The sequence below is a fragment of the Alternaria ventricosa genome, assembly GCF_023758065.1.
Source record: "Alternaria ventricosa strain BMP 2768 chromosome Unknown scaffold_1, whole genome shotgun sequence".
Taxonomy (NCBI): Eukaryota; Fungi; Ascomycota; class Dothideomycetes; order Pleosporales; family Pleosporaceae; genus Alternaria; species Alternaria ventricosa.
The window spans coordinates 258,267-284,567 of NW_026055681.1; the positions used below are offsets into that span (position 1 = coordinate 258,267).

Consider the following 26,301-nt stretch of genomic DNA (forward strand, 5'->3'; position numbering starts at 1 on the left):
TCGGACGCCGCGAGAACCTGCATATTCGTCCGCTCTGTGGAGAGCTGATTATCGCTATCCGTCGCTTCTTCTGGCAAGATATGCACTCACAGCGAGAGAGCTTCGACGTCGAGATAACGCGATGTCTTGCGGGGTTTCGCTGGTGATCAGAGTCTTGGTGCATAGGGTTTTCTACGGCGTCCGTGCTACAGCAGGATCGATACCACAACCCTTCGAAATTTCGACAATCCTTCCAATTTGAGCGCTGTTTCCCCTCCAAAGCTCAATCTTCGATGAGAAGCGTTGCGATTTGAGTTTCTAGAAAACTCCGTGTATGTTCCCATGCCCAGTACGAGTCAAACACCGCTTCAGGCAGGTACCCGGATATTGACATTCAACAGGCACCTGGGTTTGCTTTGTTTGCAGCAAGCGGTATGCCAGATATACAGCCTAACGATTGTCTTGAACATGATCGCACTGGGATTCCGACATTGTCCAGGTGGCATGGCGACAAGAACGCGAAACTGGAGAACACCCCAAATGTGTCGCCGAAACTACCAGATGCAGTAGCCGTGGGAAGCGGCACTAAAATGTCGTGAAGATTTAGCGTTTGAACCCTTGCCTGAGCGGTTCGTGAGCTCGGAGGATTATGGACGCCGAACGTGCCGAAACTGTTTTAATGGGGCAGCCGGTGCGGTGGCTTGAACGCTGGTTTGTGGCACAGTTCGTAACGGACCAAGTAAGCAGGGACGAGGCGAAGAAGGGGTTCTTCCCGTCTTTGCGCGCGAGGCTCTCTGTTGACATGTGTTAAAGAGAGGTCTTGCTCAAAGACACGCGGAATCTGGCATTGCCGTTTTCGCTTTGCTTTTCGGTCGGACTGAGGCGTGTTGTGCTTAGCAGCATAGAGATTTGTGCACCAGATGCCATCATCCGTTGTGCGCGATGTATTGCACAACGTCATTATCTCAAATAAGCCGTGCGGGTGGTGTGCCACCGGGTAAGTCTGCCGACCTGATACGCAGTCACATGGAGCTATTAATTTCGAGCAGACATGATGCGGTGACATCGAGCTATGGGAGTTGAATTCAAACGCCGTCGCGTAGTGCTATAGAGACCGATGTCTCGAGGATTCATCCATTATGACGCGAGCACCGATTGTCGGCAACGAAGATCACTAGCCAACAAGGAAGACTTACGCAATATACCTCGAGTCACCTACGCGAACACTTGGAGTTCGGATGCGCGAACTGCCACACTTCTGCATCTAACTTCGGAGAGTAAAATTGAATCTCGATTTCATGTCTAATAACGTGACTGGATGAGCGAATAATTCGCTGAGGTATATTACATTACTCCACAACGATCGTCCCTTACAAGAAAACCCCTCTGGATATCATTCACACGGCGAGGCCTTACACAATTTGCGAACTTGTATACGCTTACAAGAAGTAAACGGCAGCAGCGCCGAGCAGCGCACTCATGCCAATGGCACCAGTCTGCCTGGGGGCAGCGTTGTCGGTGTTGGAAGGAGTGCTGGTGGGGTCAGCAGCATCGCTAGCGTCCTCGCCGATGCTGGTGGTGGGTGTGGGTTGGCCACTGGTGAAGGGAACATCAGAGACAGGAGTTGCGCCCTCGAATGCTGGCTCTCCCTCGTCAGAGGTTGGGTCGGCAATGGTCGCGTTGGAGGGGTTGAGAACCTCGTCGATGACGTGGACAACACCGTTGGCAATGAGGATGTCCGAAGCGACGACACGAGCGTTGTTCACGAAGATACCGCCCTCACCAATAGTGATGGTAAGTTGCTCGCCATTGGCAGTGGTGAGATTGGTACCGTTCTCGAGGGTAGAAGAGTAGCCAATGGTGCCGGCGATGACGTGGTAGGTAAGAATGCTGGTAGCGTCCTCAGTGCTTAAGTTGCCGAGAGCAGAGCCAATGTTCTGGAAAGCCTCGTTGTTGGGTGCGAAGATGGTAATGTTCGGAGTGTTGTTGACGGTGTCAAACAACTCGGTCGCGTTGATGGCTCCGCGCAGGGCAACAAGGTCGGCGGCAGAAAGGGTGTCGGCAGTGTTCTCAGGTAGAGTCAGGACACTATCGATGATGTGGATCACACCACCAGTGAAGTTAACATCCTGCGGTTGTTAGTTAAGCAAAAGACAAAGAGAAGAGCACATACGGCTGTCGTAACAGTTGAGTTGGCGAGCAGACCACTGTAGAACATCACGCTGTCATCCATGGCAATTGCCTCGACGACCTGACCTCCAGTGACATTGGTGAACATTGGGTTTGTCAACGCTGTAGGAACGAAGGTGCTGGTGTTGGTGATGTCGGTCGACCTGAATGTACCGTTGAGTACGTGGTACTGTAGCAGGGCGGTGAGGAGGCCCTCGTTGGACGTGAGACTGGAAAGTGTCTCATTGTCGATCTTTCCGAAAGCGCTGTTGGAGGGTGCGAGAATGGTGATATTGGTGAGACCAGCCAAAGATTCAAGTACACCTGCGGGAATGACCGACTGGAGGGTGGAGAGCTCGTCGGTGGAGTTCAAGGCGGCAGCGAGATCAGGGACAGTCTCGTTCTGAGCAAGTGCGAAGCCCGCAAGGGCGAGGACGGAGAGTTGCTTGAGCATGTTGATGACAGGCCGACCTGATGATACTAGGATATCACTAAAGGAGGTGGTATGAGGCGGATGATTGTCCAGATGGTACACAACAAGAGGGGAAGCTGGACAATAAGTACTATGCCACCCATGCACATAGCCACAGACCAATTGTTCCGCCGGGCCTCAGTAAGGTTGGCATTTGCTCTTCCAAGCACATCTCGAACAAACGCCACCGGCCAGTTCTTTCCGCACCCCATGCTGGCCAATAAGGCCTCCTTTCGTAGCACGGTCTTCCAGGGCGAAGCTTGTAGCTCGCGATGTTGCCCAGTGACAACGGGAAAGAGTTTGCCAAGTCATCGCACAAGTGGAGCTATGACACAGCTGAAGCCGTACATAGATACGACCAACAAGCGGCTAGCGTTCTCCGCATGCACTTGGGTGGCATGTAATAGCGACATTGAGGCTGTTGATCACCCGTGTGTATTCATTTTCCACAAGCTCTTGCTCTTTGGAGGTTTCTGTCAACAACGGTGCCCATAGCGGCCGCTCTTTTACAGTAGTGCTTGTAACTTCCTGGTTCAAGACCAGTAGGCTGGCTGTCAGAAATCAATTCAGAGAGTCCGCGTTGTTTTTAGATCCAGGACGCTGGGCTGAGGTGAAGTGCAACAAGCACGCGCCGCTCGATCCGGAAAGTGTGGGGTAAGCATGCGCCAGTAGCTTGGCAGACGACACCATGACCCAATCGAGCTCGTCTCGAAGGTCTGGGGCGCGTACCTAACTCCGTTTCTTGGGCATACGATGCAAGCATCGAATATTCCTACAGCAGATCGGGCGGGCACGCCATGTGGCTAAGGAACCATTGCGCGTCTCTTCACGCAGCCTTGTTTGTTATTTTCTCAACCCGCCACTGTCCAACAGGCTGAAGCCGGTGCTGGTGGCATAGTCGCATGCTTTGACAAGCAACACGCGTCGACAGTGTGAATTAAACCTCCCGCGCAACCGTGAAAGTCATAGCCAAGCGTCACCCCAAGGTATCACCAAGATTCAAGTAACAATGCATGACGACATCGATCTCGAAATCTCTCCCTTAATCGTCTTTCTAAGTAATACAAATCCATTTCTAATCAAACCGACGTTGCCCCGTATGTTACAACAACAAAGGGCCTCACGGCAAGTTTTCACCGATGACCCTGCACCCTCCTCCAAGCCCGGAGTATGCACTTTAACCGAAGATCACGAATAACACTGTTACGCGCTACCGGGACGCATCTCACACCAATGTCGTGTCGTTGTTCCAAGCGACTCCGTACTCGTCTATACAGACCCCTGTCCATTTGCCCTGAACATCGAGCCCTAGCGGTAGATTCAGGTACCCATACGAATTTGTATAGTTAGGACCCTGATCTGAGGAGTGGTAGGTTAGCTCGCATAAGCTGATGGCGCGGACCTCCGTACCACTTTTTCTAGGCATCGTGGACTGTGCTGCCGGCAAGTCTTACTTTAGGACAAGGCGACTCTTAGCATGTCTAGCTAGAGTTGCAGTACAGCGCAAACTTGCGACTGCATTATACGATGCGATAAGCCTCCTATTTTGTTGGTCTGCGCTGTATCGACTCATACTCGAGTAGGGCATTGCTCCGTTCGCGCTGCGCCTCTCTCTGATGTACTAACGAGATGTCCAAACATTCGTCTAGCTGAAAATTGACCCAGACGAGAATTATATATATGCCAATTGTTGTCAGCAGCTTGTTCAAAAGCTCGGTTTGTCGGAAGACTAAATGGTCCGTAGCCTCCTGTTTCGAAATTCGACTGCTTGGCTGTGCAGCTTCGGTGGCCTGAGCATAACACATTGAGCCTCCCCAGAACAACCACTTCGTAAACCCGAAACGTAGGAACGTCTCCTACTCAGCGGCAGCCATCCCGGGGCGATCTCGTATCCTCGCCGTTGGATAAATCCACAGGCCGGGAGGCATCCTGCCCAGTGCTGTTGTTGGATACCACAACGTATCTTCGTTCTTCCAAGCGTCGTGGCGATATCAGACTTGAGATTGGCTGCGAAGTTTGTCGCTATGAATCGCTTCGTCATACTAGCCTGGGAATTATGGTGCAGCCTGATATTTCTTGGAAGAATATTTCGGGTGCGAAGACTTAGATGAGTAGATCATACTTCTACGTCCATCTACGGCATACAGTCCAGAGGTCGTATGAATCTCGCTACATGCTATATATGTTCGACATCGAGTGGTCGAAAGCAAGACGAAATTGAGGACGGATGATCGAAATCTGTGGCAGTCTGACCGCGCAGCTGAACAGCTGGGCTCAGCTGGCATCGTAGAAGTTGTATTGATCCAAATGTGTCGGCGCGGGGTCGTCGCGAGGGATGAAATTTGAAGACTGCATGGGTGTGTACTCGCTGAACAAGTCGGCCATGCTCGCTTCTGGACCGAATCCTAGGTTCTGCATGAACTGTGGTTGGGAATCCGATCTAGTTGTGCTGTCTAGGGACGCCAATTCGTCGAAAAAGCTCTCCAGATCGCTGGTTGGCTCTGGACAGCGAGGATCGAATTGAGTCGGAGTAGAGCCTGAATGCAGCGCAAGTTGAGAGGATGCCACTGGCTGAGCTATAGGACGTGTGACTGAATACATCGACTGCCCCGGATCTGGAGTCGCTATATTGGCATCGCTTATGTGCTGTCTGTAAGGTATGACCGAGCTCTCCGACACTTGCAAATGATTCGGCACTTCAAAATAAGTTATGACCTTTTCCTGTAGTCTTTGTAGCCGCATGTGGTATACGTCATGTATGACAAGGCGAGCTGCATGCCTATTGACGACGTCTATCAGACACCGGATTGCTGGTGGTAGGCATTGAGAAGAAGCCTGTTCGAAGCAATGGTCTAGCACATCCAACAGCTGGTGGAGGCTTCTATCGGACGGAGTGCATGCGAAAGAGGCGCAATGATATGTCGTTAACAGTAAGGCGACCGGTGGTGTCAAGATAGCGAAAGTATGGTCGGAACATATATGAGCTAACTTCATAGGCATCAGCGCTCTCCATCTATCGAGATGCTGAACCGCATCTTGGTAAAGATACTTTGTTGTTGTATCTTCGATGGTAATGAGTACATCGACAAGGTCGACAAGACTGTTGAAAATGCTGAGAGAGAGTAATGGGGCTCGCCTTCCTGCGTGTGAGGGATCCTGAAAGCCAGACCATGGTTGCCACTCTTCCAGGCCGTCTTCATCAATGGTTCCAAGGTGCACCAAGTCGCTTCTTCGGAAATGCGGGCGCCGTTTGAGTTGAAGTGCTAGCATGCTATCGAGCAGAAAGCACCCAAAATAAACATGCTTGCCTCTTGGATTACTCGTCAGCGTCGCCTGGTCTACACTTTCCAGGACCCTTGAGGCAGATCCAACAAGCAACCAGGCATCTCCAGTATGTATTCGCAACATGTTAAAGACAACCAAATTGAGAAGTGCTTTGATGTGGCCAATGTCGAAGCGATCCAGTTCACTGGGTATGAGCGACTTGGCGTGCTCGTATAGTTTTCCGGGCTTTGCTGATGAAGAATCCAACGAATTGCATGTCATGGCTGTGCCGTAAAGTGATCCTACCGCCAGCACGCTCCATAGTTCAGCGAACAAGCCAGATCCAGGCTGATCAGATACGCTTGGAATGCCCTGCACAGGGTGGTCGTAGGCAGTCTTTAAGATGTCGTGCTTCTCGCAAATTGGAAGCCAGGATTGTACGTTGGTGAAGTAGACCTCTATAAGCTTCCAGCTATCTCCCACTATTGGTTCAGATGATGCTGCCATAAGCTGATCGAGATTTGCATGCTCGATATGCTCTCGTAGATATGCGCTGCGATCCTGGGTATGGCTAGCATGTGCAGCTACAGACTCGTCTGCGCCAGAATCGTCATCACTGGTATGAGGTGAGATTCCAGTCGATTGTTCATGACGCGAAGGCTCTCCTCCAGATAGTAGCTTATCCACATCGGTGTAAAATTTCGCTTTTCGCCATCGTCTGTGCAGCTTGTTTGCCTCTTTCGAGTCACCACGACCCAATAGTAGCGAAGACGCTCCTTCTTGCGCCAGCTTCTCATGGAGAGAATGTTCATTCTCGGAGTCTCGCTGGAACAGATAGGCAAGTGCTAGCTCAAGAGTGCGAATATAGCCAGGTTGGATACCTCTTTTCTTAGGATTTGCGGTGTACGAGCATTCTCGCGACGTTCCCGAGCAAGTGGAGCACGTTGGCTGTACTCCGTCGCACTTCTCACGGGCGACACGGCACTGGTCACATGCTCGTGATACTCGGGTTCGTTTGGCAGGCTTCTCCTCCGGCTGGGGTGCGGAACGGCGCTTTGCCTGGGATTGGGCAGGCATGAGCCTTATTCGGACGAAAAGACAGCAAGTGAGCAGGTACCGAAACTAATCTCGGGTGACAGGATTGCCAATGACGTCTTCGCATGGTTCGCGAATTTGTTTTCTGCGGTATTATGAGTAAACGCGGCAAAGCTCGGTGACAGGCGCCGCCAACCCACCGTTTGAACTGTCCACCAGCGCCGCGGAGCTCATCAGCTGCAAGGCCGGGGATCTATCATGTGTGAGTGATAATTGATCCGCGGGATATCTTGCTCGTACGCCCTCAAGGCACGTTAAGGGAGTGCAAAGTTGTCGCGTGTTCAGGCGAAGTCGGGAAGGCGCAAAAGAGGGGGAAGATAGCTTATCCGGAACTTGCAGTGTGCGAGTGCTCGTCGCACACACGCAGCCTGCGCCAGTACCCAACCACCATCGCGACATGGCGTCGCGTAAATGTAATCGTTGTCCCTCTTACAACCTCTTCCCGTACTCTCCAGGCTGACTGGGGTTCTTTGTGTGTTTACGGCCTTACCATGCATATTCATAGAGGTCGCAAACACACCCGGCTCAGCAATATACGGCGCACCTTACCCTTTGTCCCTGGAACTAAAGGAACTACAGCACACTTCGCGAATACCAGATAGCGGATCCAGAGGCCAAGGGGTGCTTGAACCAAGTCTTGCGCATCCCGAAGGGCTCGACTATGGCGTCTGTGGTGGTAGGGAAACGCGTCTTTGCGTCCTTGGGCGAGGACGATGGAGCCACCAGTGACTTCTACCGCCGGCACAATAGGCCAATTCCAGGGGAGGCCGCTCCATCCAGGACTGGTGGATCCCGTCAGAGGCGGAAGCTCAGTGTGGGCGACATGTGTAGGAAAATAACCCGTACCTTGATCGGTCGCATACTGACCAGCGACAGCCTCCGCAATGTTCGGTACCCGCTCCACTCCTCTCGCTGCCCCCACCCCCACCGCTCCTGCGAGTTATCGCCGCCGCACATTCAAGAAGGATGCCTCCATCGTGCTTCTCGGAATGCCAGGAACTGGCAAGTCCACCCTGGCTGTCATTGCCTCGATGGCTTGCCGGAGGCGCGTCGTCGATATTGATGACATGTTCCAAGACACGACGGGCTTTTCTACTGCCAAATACCGCAAGCAATTCGGTGCGGCCAACTATAACTTGCGACAAGAAGAACTGGCAAGAAGTCTTTTTCATGAGCATGACCACGACGCGATACTTGTCTGCAATGGCGTTTCTCTGGAGCGGAATGGGCAAATCTTGCTACAAGACTTCGGTCGGACACATCCGGTAGTACATGTACTGCGCGATCTTCCCAGCCTGCACAGCTACCTGGGCCGGCCTGACATGCAGAGACTCAATGACATGTTCGCCTTTACCGCACCCATGCTGCGGCGCTGCTCTAATTACGAGTTTTATAACATATCCGAAGCCAAAGCCGGGAACGTTGACACGTCCGATGATCAGACCATGGCTCCGGCATTTCTCACATTGAAGAGGGCGCAGAGAACTTTCCTTAAGTACTTGTCGCTTATAACGACTCCCGAGCTTCCGGATGAGTCAGTTGGGGCGTCCATTCCACCACTAGAACCTGGATATCCGCTGTCCGATGTAGCAACCGAGCTTCGGAAATATACATGTGCCGTGCAGGTATCGCTGCAAGACATACTTGCTCCAGACGCCGACGTTCAAAGCCTAGAAGTTGGCGCTGACGCCTTTGAGGTCATCCTTGATTTGAGTCAACAACGTCCCATGGCCACTCTCATGGACAATGTTAGCGCTTGTGTTTCGAAAGTACGCAGAAGCACAGTGGTACCCATCATATACCATGTGCTGCCTACTTCTACCTCGGATGGCAGCCGAGCACTCTATCTGGAATACATACATCATGGTCTGCGCCTGGTACCTGAGTACGCGACCGTCGACTTGTCGCTGGACCCTGGCGCGCTTGCGGACGTGATCAACTCTCGTGGTACCACCAAGATGATCGGACATCTGCATGCCAACAAGCCGTGGGACGATCATTCTTGGGTGACACAGTACGAAAAAGCCGTACGTGTTGGGTGCTCCGTCGTTCGATTTACTCGGCCAGCTCATTCTATCGATGACGATGTCTCGGTTCGCAGCTTTAGTCGTCGAATGGCAGCGCAGGATGCCCAGATCCCTTTGATTTGTTACAATACAGGACGAGCTGGCCGGCGCTCCGTATGCTTCAACCAACATTTTACGCCTGTCGTTGCGGCCTCCAAAAGGGACGAGGCTGACGATACCGCGTCAACAGCACAGTACCCACGCGATTCTTGGCTTACTGCTAAAGAAGTGACACAAGCCCTCTACAATTCATTCACATTCGACCCGATGCAAATGTACATCATTGGTGTGCGCCTAGGATACAGCGTATCGCCAGCGATGCACAATGCAGCGTACAATGCTTGCGGGATGCCACACATCTTCAGTCGCATCGAGAGCCCGACTGTGAACCGTCTCCAGGAGCTTGTACGCAAGCCGAACTTCGGTGGGTCCATTGTCATACAACCCTTCAAGATGGAGGTAATGGCGCTGGTAGACTCGCTGAGTCAACATGCCCGAGCGATTGGCGCTGTCAACACGGTGATACCTGTACGTCGGAGGAAGGACGATGGCAGCATTCCGAGCGATCTAGAACTCTTCCATGAGCGCAACCAGTCTGGGCCTGTCCAAGCTCTCTATGGAGACAATACCGAATGGATTGGGATCCGGTCCTGCGTACGACGGGGTCTTTCTCCAGCTAACGCGGTACGGCCGTCAACGTGCGGACTCATTATTGGGGCTGGCGGTATGGCGCGGGCAGCTGTGTACGCGCTGTTGCAATTGGGTGTAATGAATATCGCTATTTTCAACCGGACCTACAAGCGAGCCGAGAGTCTCGTAGAGCACTTCTCACGCCTTGCCTCTAGCTCAGTGGGCCAAGCCAGCTCACGGAAGATGCGACAGATGCGGCCGAACTTGACGATATTGAAATCGCGCGATGAGGGCTGGCCAGAGCATCTCCGAGAACCTACTATCATCATTTCATGTATACCTACGGATCCGATAGACGGCGGTCCAGCAGCGCAATTTACGCTACCTCCACAGTGGATGGAGAGTCCGACTGGCGGTGTCGTGATGGAGACGGCATACAAGACGCTCAATACACCACTGTCGCAGCAAGTGCGAGACGCGCCAAAGAAGCTATGGACGTACATGGACGGTCTAGACTTTATCCCCGAGCAGGCATTCGCCCAGTTCGAGCTGTTTACTGGCAAGCGAGCGCCACGGAGGGTGATGCGTGAGGAGGTACTGCGTGCATGGAGGGACGAGCAGGGCAATACTGATTTGGAGATGGTGAAGAAGAGATGCGCAGCCATAGACGACCAGGAGCCATAGGGCTGCACGATGATACGAAGCATAATGTAGTAATGCCTAATGACGAGTGTTGAATATGATGAAACTACGTCGAGTCGGCTAAAGCATGCTCATCTGGGCAAGATAGACGATAAGATCCCTGCAGCGATCGTGGGTGCACGTTCCTAGTGAAAGTCGGGACGCGTCGAGTTGACAACAACTGCACAAGCCAATGCGCTTACCGCTGCAAGCCCACCGCAACATAACTTAGCCACGCATAGATTCAGCTTCTGCGCAGCTCAGACTACTATGCACCATCACGACAGGACGGCTGCCCGGAAATGACGACGCGCCAGCCCCTCCAAGCTCTTCCCCCGCCGTCGGCCAACGTTATCAACACCCGCTACGCCCACCTCCAACGGCCCACCAGCACCCGCAGCGCCAATGGAAGCGCAGCAATGGACGAGCAGAGATACGCCCAGGAAGACGTGCAGGATGCAGCTTCCGTCGGGTCTGCGCTGAGCGATCTCGAAAACGACGCCGAGGACGAGTTCGAGAAGCGCATGATCCAGAATGCGCGTGACGAGCGGCGGCTAAGCCAGGCGCTGGGCGGCAAACCGCAGGCTTTTCGGAAGGCACGAACCCATCCACGCGTCGGGCTGACTCTGGACAACCTGGAGAGGAACAACGCGGTAGCTGGGGCGGATGGCCATGTCAAATTCGAGAGCCCGCCCAGCAGCACCGGGAGCGCGAGGAGCGACCCGGCGATACACGCGCCAGCTACATGGGGGAGGAAGAGCAGGAGCAACCGGAACTGGATGCGCACCATCACGTATGAGGAAGAGCAGCAGCAAACACCCGCGCCAGCCGACGACACCATACACGACCACTACGATGAAGCACATGCAAACGTGCCGCGTCGCTCAGTCGAAGACAGCCCGCTCTCGCACAAGGGCACACCACGCAACGACCAGTCGCAAGAGTGGGACCTTACTTTCGAGCTGAACGAGGCCTCTATGATCGCATCCACGCCTTACATACCACGGAACACTGTGTTAGACGATATACGGCAGAGAGAGAATGAGAGTGTCCAGGAGCAGGCAGCCACTGCCCGGCTGGAGAGAATGCGCCAAGGCTCGCCAGAGCAATCGCGTCCGCGGACGTCTTCTATACGGACTGTGGACACTGTAGATAGCAGCGCGAGGATAACAGAGCAGGTGACGCAGCCAGCTCCTTCGCCGAAGCGGAGGCTGCGCACGCGGACTCATTCGTGGCAGTCTATTGGGAAGGCGCAGCCGGTCACAGGCATCGGCATGGAAGATCCGCCGGTTGCTATGTACAAGAGTGCTGAGAACATAGCGGCAGTGGATCGCGAAGTAGTTGCCACGGCACAGCCTGTCCCTCCGAGACGCATACCGAACCGAAGGGAAGACTCACAGGATCTACTGCGGCGGCTCGCGAGAGTCTCCAACACACCAAGCCCGAGACAGGCAGCACCATCCAGACCGGAATCAGCACCCCCGGCACCGCTCGACAGCGCACCGCAGACTGCGCTGACCGAGACTACGCAATCTGAAAGCAAACCCGCCTCTGTGGAGGAGACGTCTGTCTCTGCCGAGGCTCCCGATGCGGCAGCAGCGACCTCGACCGTACGGCAAGAGCACACTGAATCCAAGGAAGCTGCGGCAAGTACCGAGCACGTGGAAGCTACACCAATGCCCAAAGAGCGACCTGCCCTCAACCCAAAGACGCCAGTGGTGACTGGTGCTTGGGTCGATACACCAGGCCCGCGTACTGTACAAAGACCTGCTGTGACGTCGAGATTGCGTTCACTTTCACCCAAGAAAGGCAGTCCGCGCAAGCAGAAACCGTCGGAGAAGGCCGAAGAGCCATCCGAAGCCATACCCATAGAGCCTGTTCGCCCTCAACTTCCAAAGTCTGCATTGCAGGCTCTCGTGGACGAAGCCAAATCTCAAGGCAGACGGCCATCAGCCGACTTCGGCGATTCGACCATCAACTCCCTCGAAGATCTCATCGCCCCGTCAGGTGAAAGCCAAATAGACGAAGACACTCTTCAAGGCCTTCAGCTACCGACCGAGACTCCTCGTAACGAGGCAGAGCGCCAGCGACAGCAAGAACTGTTACATCTCCACCGCATGAACGACCGCCTTCGCGCAGCGCGGACCAGCATCCGCGATGCAAGCCGCGGCATGAAGCGCGTCGAAGACCAAGTCGAGCACGTAGAAGAGGGCGAGAATGGCGAAAAAGTCAAAGTGGTGAGTCGTGCGTGTCCTTGCGCGATAGACGACCATGTCAAGAACTTTTCCATGTTGAGATGGTGGAAAAGTTTGTTCTGGGAGCAACGGTTGAAGACTCTACGGCAGACGTCGAATAGTTGGGGGAGAGTGTGGGGCGGGCTCACAGGCTTGAGTATCTTCATGATAGTCCTTTTCACTTGGTGGATAAGTGAAGAGATTGCTTGGTATGTTGCATCTGATCTGCCCCTTCGTGTCTAGGGACGTTACTGACTAGTCTCACAGCGAGATGTACTGCCAGCCAATGTATGCTTACTCGTCGCCACACCCATTCAGCGTCAACATGAAGGCTCCCAAGTTCCCCTTTGTCATACCCACACTCATATATCGGACCTTTGTCCAAGGCTGGTGGGTACCAATATCGTCCTTTTTTTCTTGGATTGCCGCCACAATCTGGAGTTTATTCTTTGGTTTCGAAGAGGCGCAGGCCGTTAGGTACAGTGCCAGTCAGACTATCCGAGCTGGGAGCACCATGAAGGAAAGCCACTGGATTAGCGACGAGGCGGCCAAACTTATGGAGGAGAAGGGCTGGGATCACAGCATGTTCGAAGACGAGATTCTGCCTGGGGGCAGGTGACGGCAAGGAGTTGCTTTTGTCACGGTCATTCATTACTTTCCTTTTGTCGCATTGATTCAGCGAAGGCGTCTTGTCTATTAGGGCCGCATGTTTGAAACAGGAGTTGGATACGCCACGATTGTATTGTTATGATAGCGTCTTGGATATCGCGTATAGTGGCAAGGGTCGTGTCAGTTCATCGACAGATCCTAGATCATTGCATAAGAAGAAATTTATCGCTTACCTCATGCTTTGGCTTCAACATGCTTTTGTGACCGAGTCTCTAAGCTCCAGACTCAACTTCAAAGGTGAAGCCTGATGCTTACTCAACGATGACCTGACAATGGCTCTACTCGAGTCGCCTACCCCAGTGTAGCGCGCGTAGTCGGAGGCTTTGTCCAGTACGTCTTTCCATACAACAGGATTGTCTCATTCTTTGAAAGCCTGTTCTCGCTGTTGAGCGTTGATAGTTGGAGGACCATCCGGCAACGCATTGCATATGGTCGAGACCATGGTCACATAAGAGTAAAAATGCTCCCACATATGGACTACAACAGGCTGAGGTTCAGTCGCGAGGTTCCTGTTAAACGGCGTTCCTGTATGGGATATGGATGTATGACACCTGCGATGCGGTGCTTGTTTTGGGGGAGAAAGTCGGCGATCTCGAACAATATCTCTATTTCTGGTCCGATCGTGTCGTCGAAGCCGAGGGCTGTACCATGTCCATGCATGACAGGTTCTGGCTTCTGGCTGGGATTAGAGGATTCGGGCGAGGGAAGTGATCGCATCGCCGGGGTGCTGGGGCGCTATGGTGAACAGCAGTGCTATAATTGAGAAGCATGACATTACACAGGAGTCGGCTTTCAGGATCATTAGGATGCTTCTCTCGAAATGGGCTCATGAACTTTCGCTGTAGACGGAGCTTGTGCAGAACGGCGATATTTTCGCTAACACGTCAGTGGGCGTGCAACTTACAACAGACATAACGAATGTGTTCTTTAAAGGCTAAAAGCGAATGAACGAGCTGGAGAAGAAATCTTAGATTATTGATGCAGAAAACGTTACCTTGAAAGCTGCGTTACAGGACGAGATCAAGCAACGCAAGGCAATAGCAGAGAGGCCAAAAGAGTAAATTGAGCAACCTGGGAAGCGGAAATGGGTGAGTATAATTCGATCTTGCCCTGTGCCTGCTGACGGTGTCTAAACTTCGATTGTGCTATCATGTAATTGACGATTGATCGATGATGCGCGGAAACGAACAACGTAGGCAAGGAACAACGAGGAATAAGTTCTGGGGTAGTCGCGAGACAGCATATCGTTGCATTTTTGTGACCAGAGAGAGTTTGCGATCTACTAGAGCGCTCGTCATGCAGTACGCAATACAGCTGTCGTTGGATGTATCAGCGATGCCGAAAGGCTACCTAGGTACCTAGGTAGCAGCGGGGCGACCTCACAGCACGTGTCGTTGTTGGCTTCCACTCTCCAAACTTTGCATGCCCCTCAACTCAAAACCTACGCAAGCCACTGTTTGTAGATTCCTCGGCCAGACTCCGATGACGAGCGCCCAACGCGAACCGTCATCTGGGTACTGATACACAATCGCGCCGCTACCCCAGCCCATTGGCGCGCGCTCCTCGCTTCTAGACAAGTTCACGTCTGCATCCGGCATGGTGTCGCGGACTTCAAACACCTGCTAACTCAGACACCCTTGCATCACCCCAGCTGAAACATACTGATTGGTTTCAAGCGCCGCCCATCCAATCCTCCAACCATTAATAGTTTTCCGGTTCTGGGGTGTCGTTCGCAAGGTTTAGGGGCGGAACACCTGGGACGCGTACCTTGTGGGCTCGAAGTGTCTCAGTATGCCGCCCTCTGTGGGGGCTTGACAGGACGTTAAAAGGTGGAGGGGCTCGCTGCTGCGCGAGGGAGGTAAAAGCAACGTGAAGCAGGTCTAACAACTTGCGGACGGTGCGGTGTAACAACATTCTTATCTTTCGAGCGCGGGCCGCACACAGTACATTCTCTTCTTGTTGACGACGACGCCGTATTTACGCCGTAATTTGGGGTCGGAAGGCTTGCCATCGCTCATTCTTTGTCGCCGCCCCTCGTTCCTGTCCGACTTCACTATCTGGCTGGCTCCTGCACTACGATCTTTCGGTCATTTCCACATTCAACGCAAGACCAGTCCTCAAAACGCCAAAATGTTTCTCGCCACAATCAAACTCTTGTCCTTTCTGATCAACCCAGAGTTCTGGGCCAGGACCGGCTTCTTCGTCGGCTACATTATCGCTTTCCTCCTCGTCTTGGAAGTTGTCCGTCTAGCCAGCACGGATGCGAATCGCAAAGAGGTCGAGAAACTTCTAGATGCATATGCTGCGTCGAGAAGCGACGTGCCCGTGAGAAGACGCCGAGAAGAGACTGCACCAGTGAAGAAGGTGGTGCAGGTATCCATCGATGAATTGGAAGATATGGAAAGGAGAAGTGTCATTGCCGAGCAGGAAAGACAAACTCAAGAACATCAACAACGGGAACAAGAACGGACACGCACTCCTAGCCCTACAGCGGCGCGGATACCAGAGTCCAAACATACCGAGGAGAAGCGCAGACGCAGAACGACATCGGCATCCGTATCTCCACACGCTACTTCTCAGCCCCACTCACATCCTCAAGCCACCTCCTCATCGAGTCCTACCCGCCGTCTTCGGAAGCGCAGCGACACGCTCAACTCCTCCAGCAGCGCAGAGGCCAAGGGCACTGCTGTACGGAGGCGCAGGGAAACTTCTCCCATAGAGTCCAAGACACGGGAATCGAGGCATGCGAGTCCAACACCGAGATCGAGAAGCAAGGAGGTCAAGATCCTAGGTGGATCATTGGGCAAGATGCTGAGGAGCAGAGGCTGAAGTTGAGCCGAGAGTCCAAGACGAATTATGTATATCCTTTTATGCTACGTAGGCATGACTTTACGAGCGACATGTAAATTTTCGAAATGTATAGAGTTGGGTATCTTGTAAACGCGTTCGCGGACCCCAATCATGCTTCCTTTTTGTCTATCCTGAAACTCGACATTAGGTCCAGCCTATGCACTTGCCATTCCATCCATACCACCAATTTCCTTTTCAAACACCTCAAAGTCCACTCCCTCGTCCTCGAACATCTTCTTCACCTTCTCGGCAGCAGCAATCTGTCGCTCTTGGGTGAAGCCACCCGGAGCATTGCTTTCGTATTGGATGAGCTCAACCCATTTGAAGAACAAGCTCTCCTTGCCCATAGCTGTGAGCCGGTCCTTGAATTGTATGACCTTGTCCCTCGCTTCGGTTTCAGAGCCTTCGTCAAGCTTCGCGCATTCCCAAACAGCCCATTGTCCGTTCTCTGCTTCAGGGTCGCCGACGTAGACGAATACGCATTTGCGGAGGTGGTCGAGTGTGATGTCTTTGCGATCGAGCAGTTGGTGCGCGGCAACCATGCCAAAGAAGTCCAGGTCGAAGTCTGAATCCATCAACAGATATCCCGTCTTCTCCCTCAACCTTGTCTTGTCAACCGCGGGCAGAACTCTGGTCTTGAAGAAGGGATTATCCGCGCCTGCACGCCCACTTCCACCTTCAGCCTCCCCAAGTAGGTCCTTGGCTCCCCATCCTCTGCTGACCCTCACATAGACCTCCTCGTCCCTGAAGCCCACATTCCACCGCCAGCTCACTGGATTGCCTGGCTGCTCAATGAAGAAGGTGAACGGCCAGAGCGCCACGAACCGGAAAAGTAGGAAGTCGAGCATAAACATTGCCATGCGCTTTCCTACCCTCCATAGTAGAGTTGCCCAAGACGTGCCTGCCCAGTATATGGTGGTCTCGTTGTGGTTACCCATGACGGACATGAGGATGGCCCAGTAGTGAGGCCCGATGACGTACAGGCGCCATAGTACGAGCGCGGTTATGGCCGTGTTTAGGAGGACGGGAACACCGAATATACGCCGCTTGAACCAGGCTGGATGCACATCGACATGTGTTATGTAAACGAGCGAGCGGTCGAAGGTGGACAGGAGGTTCTCGAGCTCGGCCGGGGCTGCGGTGAAGGGCTGTGGGATGGCTTTCGTGGACTTGGTACCGCCGGGCTTGACCGCGCGTTGTTTAGTCTTAGGCGGCATTGCGAAGGCTACGAGATTGCGAAAACTACGACGGGGTTTGGAGGAAGCATTGGCCGAGATTAGGACGTGCTGAACGTTGTGGTTGGACACACGCAACGTCGAGCTCCAGCATCATTCCGATCAGTTTCACCGTTCCGAAAATCTGGGGTAGCTGCCATCCGCCACACCACACCTCAAGATATCCATTCTCAACCTCAACTGCTCCTTTTCCCTAGCCTGACACTCTCTCAATTCGCTCCTTTATGCAAGTGCGACACTCTATCTCTCAGCCTCCTCTAGGCTTTCACATGCGACGTCTATTTCGGGACAAAAGCAGGTCGGCCTTTGTTCTGCAAAAACCCCCGATGGACGCATCATTCAGCACCGTGCCCAAGACAGTGCCCTGTCCCGGTTTGAGTTCATCTGGGTCGGAGCTCGTTTGACGTTTTCGCCGACCGTCCACTCAGCAACAGCGTTGTGCTGATCCCCGGCATCACTGAGGAGACCCGGTACTACCGTCAGCCGTCGATAACGTCAACATGAGGGCGCTTTATTGAGGCACAGTTGATTGCGGCACAACGTAGGCAGTGTTCTAGGTCATGCAAAATAGATTGTACATTCTTAAGATGCAAGTGCACCTATACACCGCAGAAAGGAGACTGATTGAGAAAAAGCATACTATGCGTTGAGAATAGAAAACGTTAGATCTGCGGAAAGATCGCTCGCGTACCACGGGTGCGGTAGGTATCCACTCACCGCAGAAGCCGGTAGCCCCAATCCAGTGAGGCGTTGTGCTTCCACATCTAGGCACGGCTGCGGATAGGCCGGGCACGTCGTATGGAACGACCGTCCATCCAATTGGATTGCATATGGTATGGTTATTGCATAGTCGTCATCTAGTTTGCTTATCTGGGTCAGCCGCTGCTCTGCTCTAAGCGATGCATACTACCGTTTAGACTGCATCAGTCGCGTGGCAGTAGAACCTGATATACACCACCTCGTTCCCGCCTCCCAGTTAGAGCTTTTTGGTTCTCTCCAACCTCCTCTGCAGCAAACGTTTCATACGTCCAACATCAAACGGGCAAACATGTCGCAGCAAGGAACCCAAGGACCTCCAGTGAGTGATGTCAATTCCAGCCTCGTCCTATGCACAACTAACCATGATCAGTCTGGAGCTTCTGGGCAAGCCAGTCGAGGCCCTCCATATGCGCCTCTCAACGCCGGCCTGGGTGGAACCCCTGCCATTGTGCCTGACGTTCCTCTCGCTATCGTCTTTCTCATACTCTACCTGATCTTTGGTGTTATCCACATCAAGATCTTCAAGGGTAACAAGCATCGCGGGCACAAGTTCATCTTCAATGGCGCTATACTCGGTATGTGCTTTCCACCCCATTGACTAGTATGCACACGGCTAACACATTGCAGGTCTATGCAAGATTCGCATTATCACCATGTCCTTGCGGATAGCATGGGCCAATTATCCTAGGAACATCGGTCTCGCCATCGTGGCCAACATCTTCGTTTACATCGGTACCATCATCTTGTACGGAGTCAACTGGTTCTTCGTCCAACGTATTGTCCGTTCCCAGCATGCACGCCTAGGATGGTCAACTGGGTACCGCATCTTTCACCGAGGCGGACTGGTTCTATTGGTAGCCACTCTACTTATGCTCATCATAAGTCAGATCTGGCAGTTCTTCACGCGCGACCAAAGCAAGCTCACTGCTTTCCATGACCTGTTCGTCCTCGCGCAGACATACTTTACGATATTCTGCTTTGCGCCAGCTATCCTAGTCGGCATCTCGCTCCTCGTTCCAAGGACAGAAGTCGAGAAGTTTGGCGCTGGTCGACTGAGGTACAACATCGTTATCCTCCTCATCTCGGTGTCTGTTCTCTCCATCGGACAGATCTTCCGCTGCGTTCTGGCCTGGATTCCAGGAACCCCATTGGTTGATGTACAGCGCGAGATCATCGAGCTGCCGTGGTACCTGACCAAGGGAAGCTTCTACTGCTTCAATTTTGTCACCGAGATCCTTGTCATCATCATGTTTGCCGTGGTTCGCGTCGACTTACGTTTCTACGTGCCAAATGGAGCCAGGAAGTCAGGTGACTACTCCAGGAGCCGCGTTGACTTGCACGACGAAAACGAGAAGAATCTTTCCATACCCCCGCCCACTCTGGCCCACCCAATGGCTCACCAGAACGACTCAAGTCAAACACTACACAGATACCAGTCTTCCGTGTTCGAAGACACCCAGACACTGGCTGATTCACTACAATACCCTCATTCGACTCTAGAAGTAGACGACAAGACAGGTAGCTGGAAGGTCAAGCGTCTCTCGGGCGACTCATCAAGAAGCCGTCACACTACCATTTCTTTCGCAACCTCATCTAAGACAACACTAAACGACAAAGCTTCGCGCCCCGATATCAATGTGCCGCCAGTCCCAGAACTGCCTGCTGAATGGCCATTGCCAGCTTCCACACCACCGCCCGGAGCAAGTTCCGTTCTCGAGCATACAAATCCACCATCGCGTCGGGGCACCCCGCAACAGCAGACATACGAGCTTGAACATCACCAATTGAATGAGTTCGATGTAGGCGATGCGGTTACCGACGCTTTGGCCAGGTTGGAGTCGAACAGTGAGAGACGTAGAGCCAACCCTTCGACCCCACCTCCAAGATCTCAACGCAAAACGCCAGTACCGGTTTACACGCCAACTATGCAGTCTAAAAGTGGAAGTGGCTCGCCATCCCGAAAGACTAGGAAGCGCGTTAGTTTCCCGCAGACAGAGGTTATCCGCAGCCGCGCAAATAGCGCCAATTCTCAGGGTGCAAGAACACCAGCTATTGAGGAGATACCCGAACTTCCTATCCAAAAGCCTGTCGAGTCATCAATACCACCCCACCGAACTGGTCCGACTAGAACTCCTAGTCTGGAAATTATCTCACTGCTGAACCATATGAGCGGTGATTCTACGCGCATCCGAGACGCATCACTCCAGCGAACACGTGCCAGCTCAGTCGCAGGATCGGACGAACCTAAGACTCCCGCTTCTTGCGATCTTACACGACAGACAAGTTCAAAGTACAGTAACGATAATAGCAGCGCAACAAGCTCCGAAGTGCGAGAGAAGGAACTCGCAAGGGAGGAATTCCGTCGCTTCAGCTCAGAGGCACCGCCCAGATAGGAATCGTCTCTATGAGCAAGACCCACGAACTCACGATTTTCCTTAATCTCTAATGGCTTGTCCATCATACATTCTTGTTTTGACCAGCCTCTGTAGCATGTTGTACCTATGGTACGCTACGCGCACATTGGTCCACATATCGTCCCACTCTTTGGACGCTTCCCTTATTGTACGTACTTACAACTCAATCCTGAGCATTTCCTATACAAGTATCTTAGGCGTTTAGTGTTATCAAATTGAACTTCTCATGCTGGTTGCCTAACGGCACGGCGTATTCCACATATCCGCTCCGGCTCTTTGTCTTCACCCGATATTTCAGGCAGCAACATTCTTCATGCCACCATTCGCTCGTGATGCTAAGCATGACCTGCAGACGTCTTAGGAATCGAACGTGTGTAGATATTTGTTTGACACTGTAACGGAACGGAAGCTGAGCGTTCATCCGGTGCGTTTGAATTGAATTGTATAAAATAGATCCAAAGGCAATGAGCAGCTTTCTGAACTACCAAACAGTACCACGCATTTCAGCTCCAACCCAAAGTCTACAATTTCGCAACAATGTCTTCCATCCGAACTCCCATCCGTGTCGGCGTCCTATACGAGGGAACGCAAATGACAGATCTCGCCGGCCTCGACCTACTCGGCAACCTCACGCCCCAAACCATCAACCTGATCATAGCCATGAACCCACAGTTTGCATCCATGGCCCCCCACGCCATCCCCATGTCGTTCCTCTACATATCCTCCACCATGGACCCCGCCCAAGTAACCCCAGACATGTACGTGCGTCCCACGCACACCTACGCAACCGCCCCGCGCGACCTCGATATCCTGCTTCTCGGTGGCCCGAACCCCGCGACTGTCCATGAAGACAGTCTAGTGTTTCTGAAAGAGGCGAGTAAGCAGACGAAAGTCATTCTTACCACGTGCACGGGCGGTATGTGGCTGGCTAGGAGTGGCGTGTTGGAGGGGAAGAAGGCTACTACCAACAGGGTCATGTTGGGAATGGCGCAGAAGATGTTTCCGGGAACGGAGTGGGTGGATCGTAGGTGGGTTGTTGGTGAGGGGTGGTTTGATGGCGCGGAGATTTGGACCGCTGGGGGTGCCGGGTGTGGTGAGTTCTTTTCACTTTGATGAAGAAGTTGGGTTGAGATGTATTGGCGCTGACTTTGATGCAGGTATTGACATGTTCATTGAGTATACGTACCAGAACTTCGACAAGAAGATGGTGGAGTTTGGATGTGTAGGGTTGGATTTCGACTTTGAAGGCCGTAGCGAATTTTACAAGGGAGCGCTCCCTGATATGACGATGGCCTAAGGCTGTGAGTCTTGCAGAAGGACATATCAGCTTCGTATAAGCTTTTGAATAAATCTATGTAGCAGTCTGAGTTTCATCGTGCCCCGATTATGAGACCAATGTACGACATCGTAAGGTTCCACGCTTATTTTGAATGGAGAGACCTAGACACATTCCCATGGCCTTGATGATTGTTGTTTTCTTGAGAAGAAGAAGGGTTGGAATTGATGCGAAAGAACCAGAAAGCCAGATCCGAATTTATACATTTCTCGATGCGCCCCACAGCACTATAGCGACACGTCCTTCGTTTTTCCCACTTTCATACATGGCGGTAATATATAGGCAATCTTGTAGACGCTACTGAAATAACAAAGAGCCACAGGAAGGCCCATGTAGCTGGTTGTCGAGAGTTTTGAGAAAGCCTGAAAGCACAGTATCGATCCACTTGAATACCATTTGTGATGCAGAGGCTGAAGTCCACACGGAGAAGGGAATTCATATTGCTTCCTTTGCTGTAAGTTGGAGGAATACCGGCGGAACACATACGTCGTCATCGAGTAGTTTTTCGTGATGAAGATGAAATGGTAAAATGTGGAGGACTTCCTAGCCATGAAAGCGGAGATGGCATCTTTGGTACTCCAGCCAAGCCTCCTAGCAGTCCGTGAATTACTGTAAGACTGTTTTCTGGTAAAGCCAGACCACCAAGAGCCCAGAACCGATGTCCATGGTTGCTTTCGTTTTTTGAACCACAGCTTCAATCAATGCACAGCAATCGCGACCACAGCCAGAAACATCCAATCTTACGAAATTCGTTTCGGGATAGTATCTGGTGTACAAAGTCGACAGCGACCAACATGAATAGTAGTCGCAGTTTTTGGAGAGAAGAAGCAAAGACAATTTTTCCTCTTCTAGGGTAGTTGCTGATCATACAAGAGTAACATTGGGCGGATCAGGAAAAGCCATAGAATTTGTTGGTTGTGTTTTGAGGCAATGATGGCACCGAGCAACTCCATGATGCGGATTCTCATGATTTTTGGAGAAGAGACCGAGTCCCCAGAGTGACAAAGAGATGAAGTAGAAAGGGGTAGAGATAGTTTGAATACATGTTAGCGCATTGGCAGATGCTGCGCATAGTCGCGATGGTGGTCATCACCATATTGCTCGCAAGTGGTTATGAAGACGCTTGGCACATGCGTGCTATGGTACAACATGTTCGGCTTCATTAGCATTCTCCATTTTCCCATACTATGTACTTGGTATACGAGCGTGCAATATCCATGTCCATCTAGTCGTACAAGGACTTCCAACTCAAAACAGGCGCCGCATCTCCTTTTCCCACTAACATTACTTTGCCGCTGTTACCACACCCTCGTATTCTCGACTCGCTATGTAATCCAGGGTGCGCTGGAAGTGTTTCCTTGGGTTCTCGAGCGAAGAGGCGTTTTCGTTGGATTGTAGGTTGGAGTGAATGAGCTCGATGAGACCGTTGAGGTATTTCGTCGTGACCTAGTAATTGTTAGAAACATTTCGGTGTTTGGAAGATGGGAACTTACAGCATCGTTCTCTTGGTCAAAGTAGTAGACGTATCTGTTCAGGATTTCAACAAATAGCTCGACTGAGACCGCGGCATCCATGCATGCGTCGGCCACACGGAGAGCACGCTGTAAGCACTCGAGCACTCGCTTGCCGTCGCGGTAGAGCTGTACTAGTCAATACTGGTTTCTTGAAAGTCTGGTTGGGTCTACTCACGTTCTTCGGGTCCTCCTCGCCCAATGCCCTGATCTCAGTCGCCCACCACAGGTGACTTGCGAGGTATACTGCGCGACACTGATCAGGCTTCTTGAGCAGTTTGCTTCCATGTAACGCGCACTTCGTAATCAGGGTATCGTAATTCTCTTTGCCGAAATTCCTCGTTGTATGTAGGCCACTCGCAATGACGCATACAGCCTGGAACTGTGCTCTTGAGTCGCTGATTGCCTCCTCGTATATCGTGAACGCCTGCGCGAAGAACTCGTATGCGACCTCCTCAAAGCCGTTCTGGTCTGCGACTTGACCACAGGCGATGAAGAGGCGGAGGGATAGGTCTGCGGAGCCGGTAACGCGCGTGTAGAGTGTCGACAATGTGCTGTGCATGAACTTGTAGAGAGCGGATGATTGTGATTGCCAGTTGTCTTCGAAGTGTTCGCGCTTCTTGTATTGCCGTGCGAGCTTGAGTGATGCTGTGATAATGGCGGGGGAGGTGTACTTGACGCGCTCGTTGCCTTCGGCGAAGGACTTGCGTGCGGCTTGGAGGAGCTTTGGGAGTTGTTAGTACGTACTATGGTCTGCATGTTGATTGAACTCACCTTGAATTGGGTATCGTTGTCCTTGCCGCGAATAAGGTGTACTATCCGCGCGAGCCATCCTTGCTCTTCTATCGTCTCTTCCGTCTCCTGTGCTCGTCTTTGGATCGGTCCTCCTGGGTATCCCTGCGCCTGCTGGATGCCTTCCCGAATGAGAACCTTCAAGATCTCGAGCACACTCTCGAGGTTCTCCACGGATGCGATGTAGGTCTGATTCCGCATCAGACTTCTTGCGACTTCGCCGGCAACGGCTCTCCGAGTCGGGTATGGCTGTGAATGTAGCAGAGGGATGAAGTTGGGTAATGCGAGCGCGGTAAAGAGAGAGATGTAGGTCTTGATCGGCGAAAGGAGGAGGCTGAGGATCTGGCTTTGAGTTGCTTGCGAGTGCAGGTCGGCGCTGTTGGCGTATTCGGCAACCTTTTGATTCGCAAACGTCAGGACTTGATCGATGTAATCAAGTCTTTCAGGGTAGATGTTCCTGGGCATATTAGTATCGCCGCCATATCAGAAAGTGTGCTGGAACGTACAAGGCAAGATTTGCCAGCGAAACCAATAGTCCAATCGTGTCTTGTATTGGTAGCCGCTGCATCTTGACCAGCGTCTGCACCTGCTCATGGAAGATCTCGAATAGCTTGACGTTGTTCGGTATGCCGCGCCTCTTCTCGATATCGCCATCTGTCTCGGTCGCTGGGGTCTCCTCGTTCTCGGCGGAGGTTTCCGCTGGTTTCGATGCCTCTTCGGAATCTTCTTCGGTGCTTGGTTGCGCCTCTGAGGGTTCCTCTGCGTCTCCGTTCTGCTGTGCTGGCGCTGATTCGGGCTCGGCGGCCTTCTTTTCCTTCGCTATCCGCATTTGCTCCATGAGTTGTGCTATTGACTCCTCTTCCGTCTTCTTGCGCTGCTCTGGGCTTTCCGACTCGGCTTCTCTTTGCGCATACGACGACAGTCGGTCCATGAGGCCGACTACGATGGCTTTGACATTTACGTGCGGATTTAGGCGTGCGACGGCGGAGAGGAACTGGTCGAGCGTGTGCAGGTGGAATTCGTCCGGGAAGACCTGAGTGACAACTAGTGCGTGTTAGTGAAATTCTGAGGTCGCCAATCCGATACATACCCTCGAGGAGGTATTCCTGGGCCAGAACATCGCGACATTGCACAATCTGCTCCAGCAGCGGGTTGAGGATCTTCTTGTAGTTGTCCAAGTCGACCAGCTGGCTGAGCCGGACCAGGTTGCTGCCCACGAGGAGCTGCAGTTCCTGGCGCTCCTTGGTCCGCTGCTCGCGCTCCCTGGAATGGCCCTGGTGCTGCAGGCGCACCCACAGCTTGTTCATCTCGACGAAGTTGGTCAGGATGAAGCTGATGGAGTCCTGGAGATTACCCTCGGGCCCCTCGCTGTCGCCCGACGGAAGGCAGTCGCGAGCCTGGCCGGCCAGATAGTAGCGCAGGAAGAGGCCGCGGATGGGGTGCTGGACGCCGCGACTCATCTCCATCATGTCCTTCATGATCTCCTTGACGGGCGCATCCTCAATGGCCATGTAGACGGTGCCGACGGTGACCATGAGGTACAGGCGGGGGATGATGTTGCCTGCATACTGGACGAGTTCGTAGAGGTCGGCGAGGTGGTTGACGGGGTGGTTCTCGCGCAGGTAGACGGAGAGATGGCGCAGGGCATCGAAGACGGCCATGTACAGCTCGTAGTACTGCTTGGGGCCGAGGCTGCTGGTGCGCAGTTCGGACACGAGGGTCGAGCTATCATGGGGGTCATTAGCATACACACATGTTATACGTAGGTAGTGCGCGTACCTGCACTTGAGCGCATCCATCAGCTTGCCCGGCGTCTCGAGGCAGCGCCGCATGAGCATCGTCTGCTGGCGCACCACGGCCAGGGCATCTTCGAGCAGCCGGGCCTGGTCTTCTACGGGGGGCGGCGACGCCATTGTGAGCGAGAGAGGCGGATCGTCCGGGGGTGTGGAGAGCTCGTCGTGGATACGCACCGCCGCCTTGGGTGTAACCGTTCGCCAAGCACGCAGGGATGCAAGCTCCCCTTCGACCTGCGTCATCAGCCTTCACATCATCACTCTGCCGCGTCAAAACTGGGGGTTGTGCATGCATCTATTATTTAATCTATTTGTACATCGGCATTCGTCTCACAGACGTGTCTAATCTTCA

At 52.9% G+C, this 26,301-nt stretch overlaps 7 protein-coding genes across 7 annotated transcripts; 5 read left to right on the plus strand and 2 right to left on the minus strand.

Moving 5' to 3' along the window:
- Positions 1-1,418: 1,418 nt before the first annotated feature.
- Positions 1,419-2,602, minus strand: J4E93_000096 (uncharacterized protein; the record flags this gene model as incomplete). Its single annotated transcript, XM_049338059.1, has 2 exons — positions 1,419-2,108; positions 2,153-2,602. The coding sequence occupies 2 exons, from the start codon at positions 2,600-2,602 to the stop codon at positions 1,419-1,421; spliced, it is 1,140 nt and encodes a 379-aa protein (XP_049203944.1).
- A 5,261-nt stretch (positions 2,603-7,863) lies between these two features.
- Positions 7,864-10,359, plus strand: J4E93_000097 (uncharacterized protein; the record flags this gene model as incomplete). Its single annotated transcript, XM_049338060.1, has 1 exon — positions 7,864-10,359. One exon carries the CDS (start codon positions 7,864-7,866, stop codon positions 10,357-10,359), a length of 2,496 nt encoding a protein of 831 aa, XP_049203945.1.
- Positions 10,360-10,658: 299 nt separating this feature from the next.
- Positions 10,659-13,209, plus strand: J4E93_000098 (uncharacterized protein; the record flags this gene model as incomplete). The annotated part of the gene is made up of 2 exons (XM_049338061.1): positions 10,659-12,799; positions 12,909-13,209. The coding sequence occupies 2 exons, from the start codon at positions 10,659-10,661 to the stop codon at positions 13,207-13,209; spliced, it is 2,442 nt and encodes an 813-aa protein (XP_049203946.1).
- Positions 13,210-15,389: 2,180 nt separating this feature from the next.
- On the plus strand, positions 15,390-16,088 carry J4E93_000099 (uncharacterized protein; the record flags this gene model as incomplete). Its single annotated transcript, XM_049338062.1, has 1 exon — positions 15,390-16,088. One exon carries the CDS (start codon positions 15,390-15,392, stop codon positions 16,086-16,088), a length of 699 nt encoding a protein of 232 aa, XP_049203947.1.
- A 2,304-nt stretch (positions 16,089-18,392) lies between these two features.
- On the plus strand, positions 18,393-20,496 carry J4E93_000100 (uncharacterized protein; the record flags this gene model as incomplete). The annotated part of the gene is made up of 3 exons (XM_049338063.1): positions 18,393-18,422; positions 18,474-18,678; positions 18,731-20,496. The coding sequence occupies 3 exons, from the start codon at positions 18,393-18,395 to the stop codon at positions 20,494-20,496; spliced, it is 2,001 nt and encodes a 666-aa protein (XP_049203948.1).
- Positions 20,497-21,054: 558 nt separating this feature from the next.
- Positions 21,055-21,814, plus strand: J4E93_000101 (uncharacterized protein; the record flags this gene model as incomplete). Its single annotated transcript, XM_049338064.1, has 2 exons — positions 21,055-21,610; positions 21,675-21,814. The coding sequence occupies 2 exons, from the start codon at positions 21,055-21,057 to the stop codon at positions 21,812-21,814; spliced, it is 696 nt and encodes a 231-aa protein (XP_049203949.1).
- Positions 21,815-23,137: 1,323 nt separating this feature from the next.
- On the minus strand, positions 23,138-26,069 carry J4E93_000102 (uncharacterized protein; the record flags this gene model as incomplete). Its single annotated transcript, XM_049338065.1, has 7 exons — positions 23,138-23,299; positions 23,347-23,493; positions 23,543-24,088; positions 24,139-24,613; positions 24,663-25,200; positions 25,247-25,881; positions 25,936-26,069. The coding sequence occupies 7 exons, from the start codon at positions 26,067-26,069 to the stop codon at positions 23,138-23,140; spliced, it is 2,637 nt and encodes an 878-aa protein (XP_049203950.1).
- Positions 26,070-26,301: the final 232 nt, after the last annotated feature.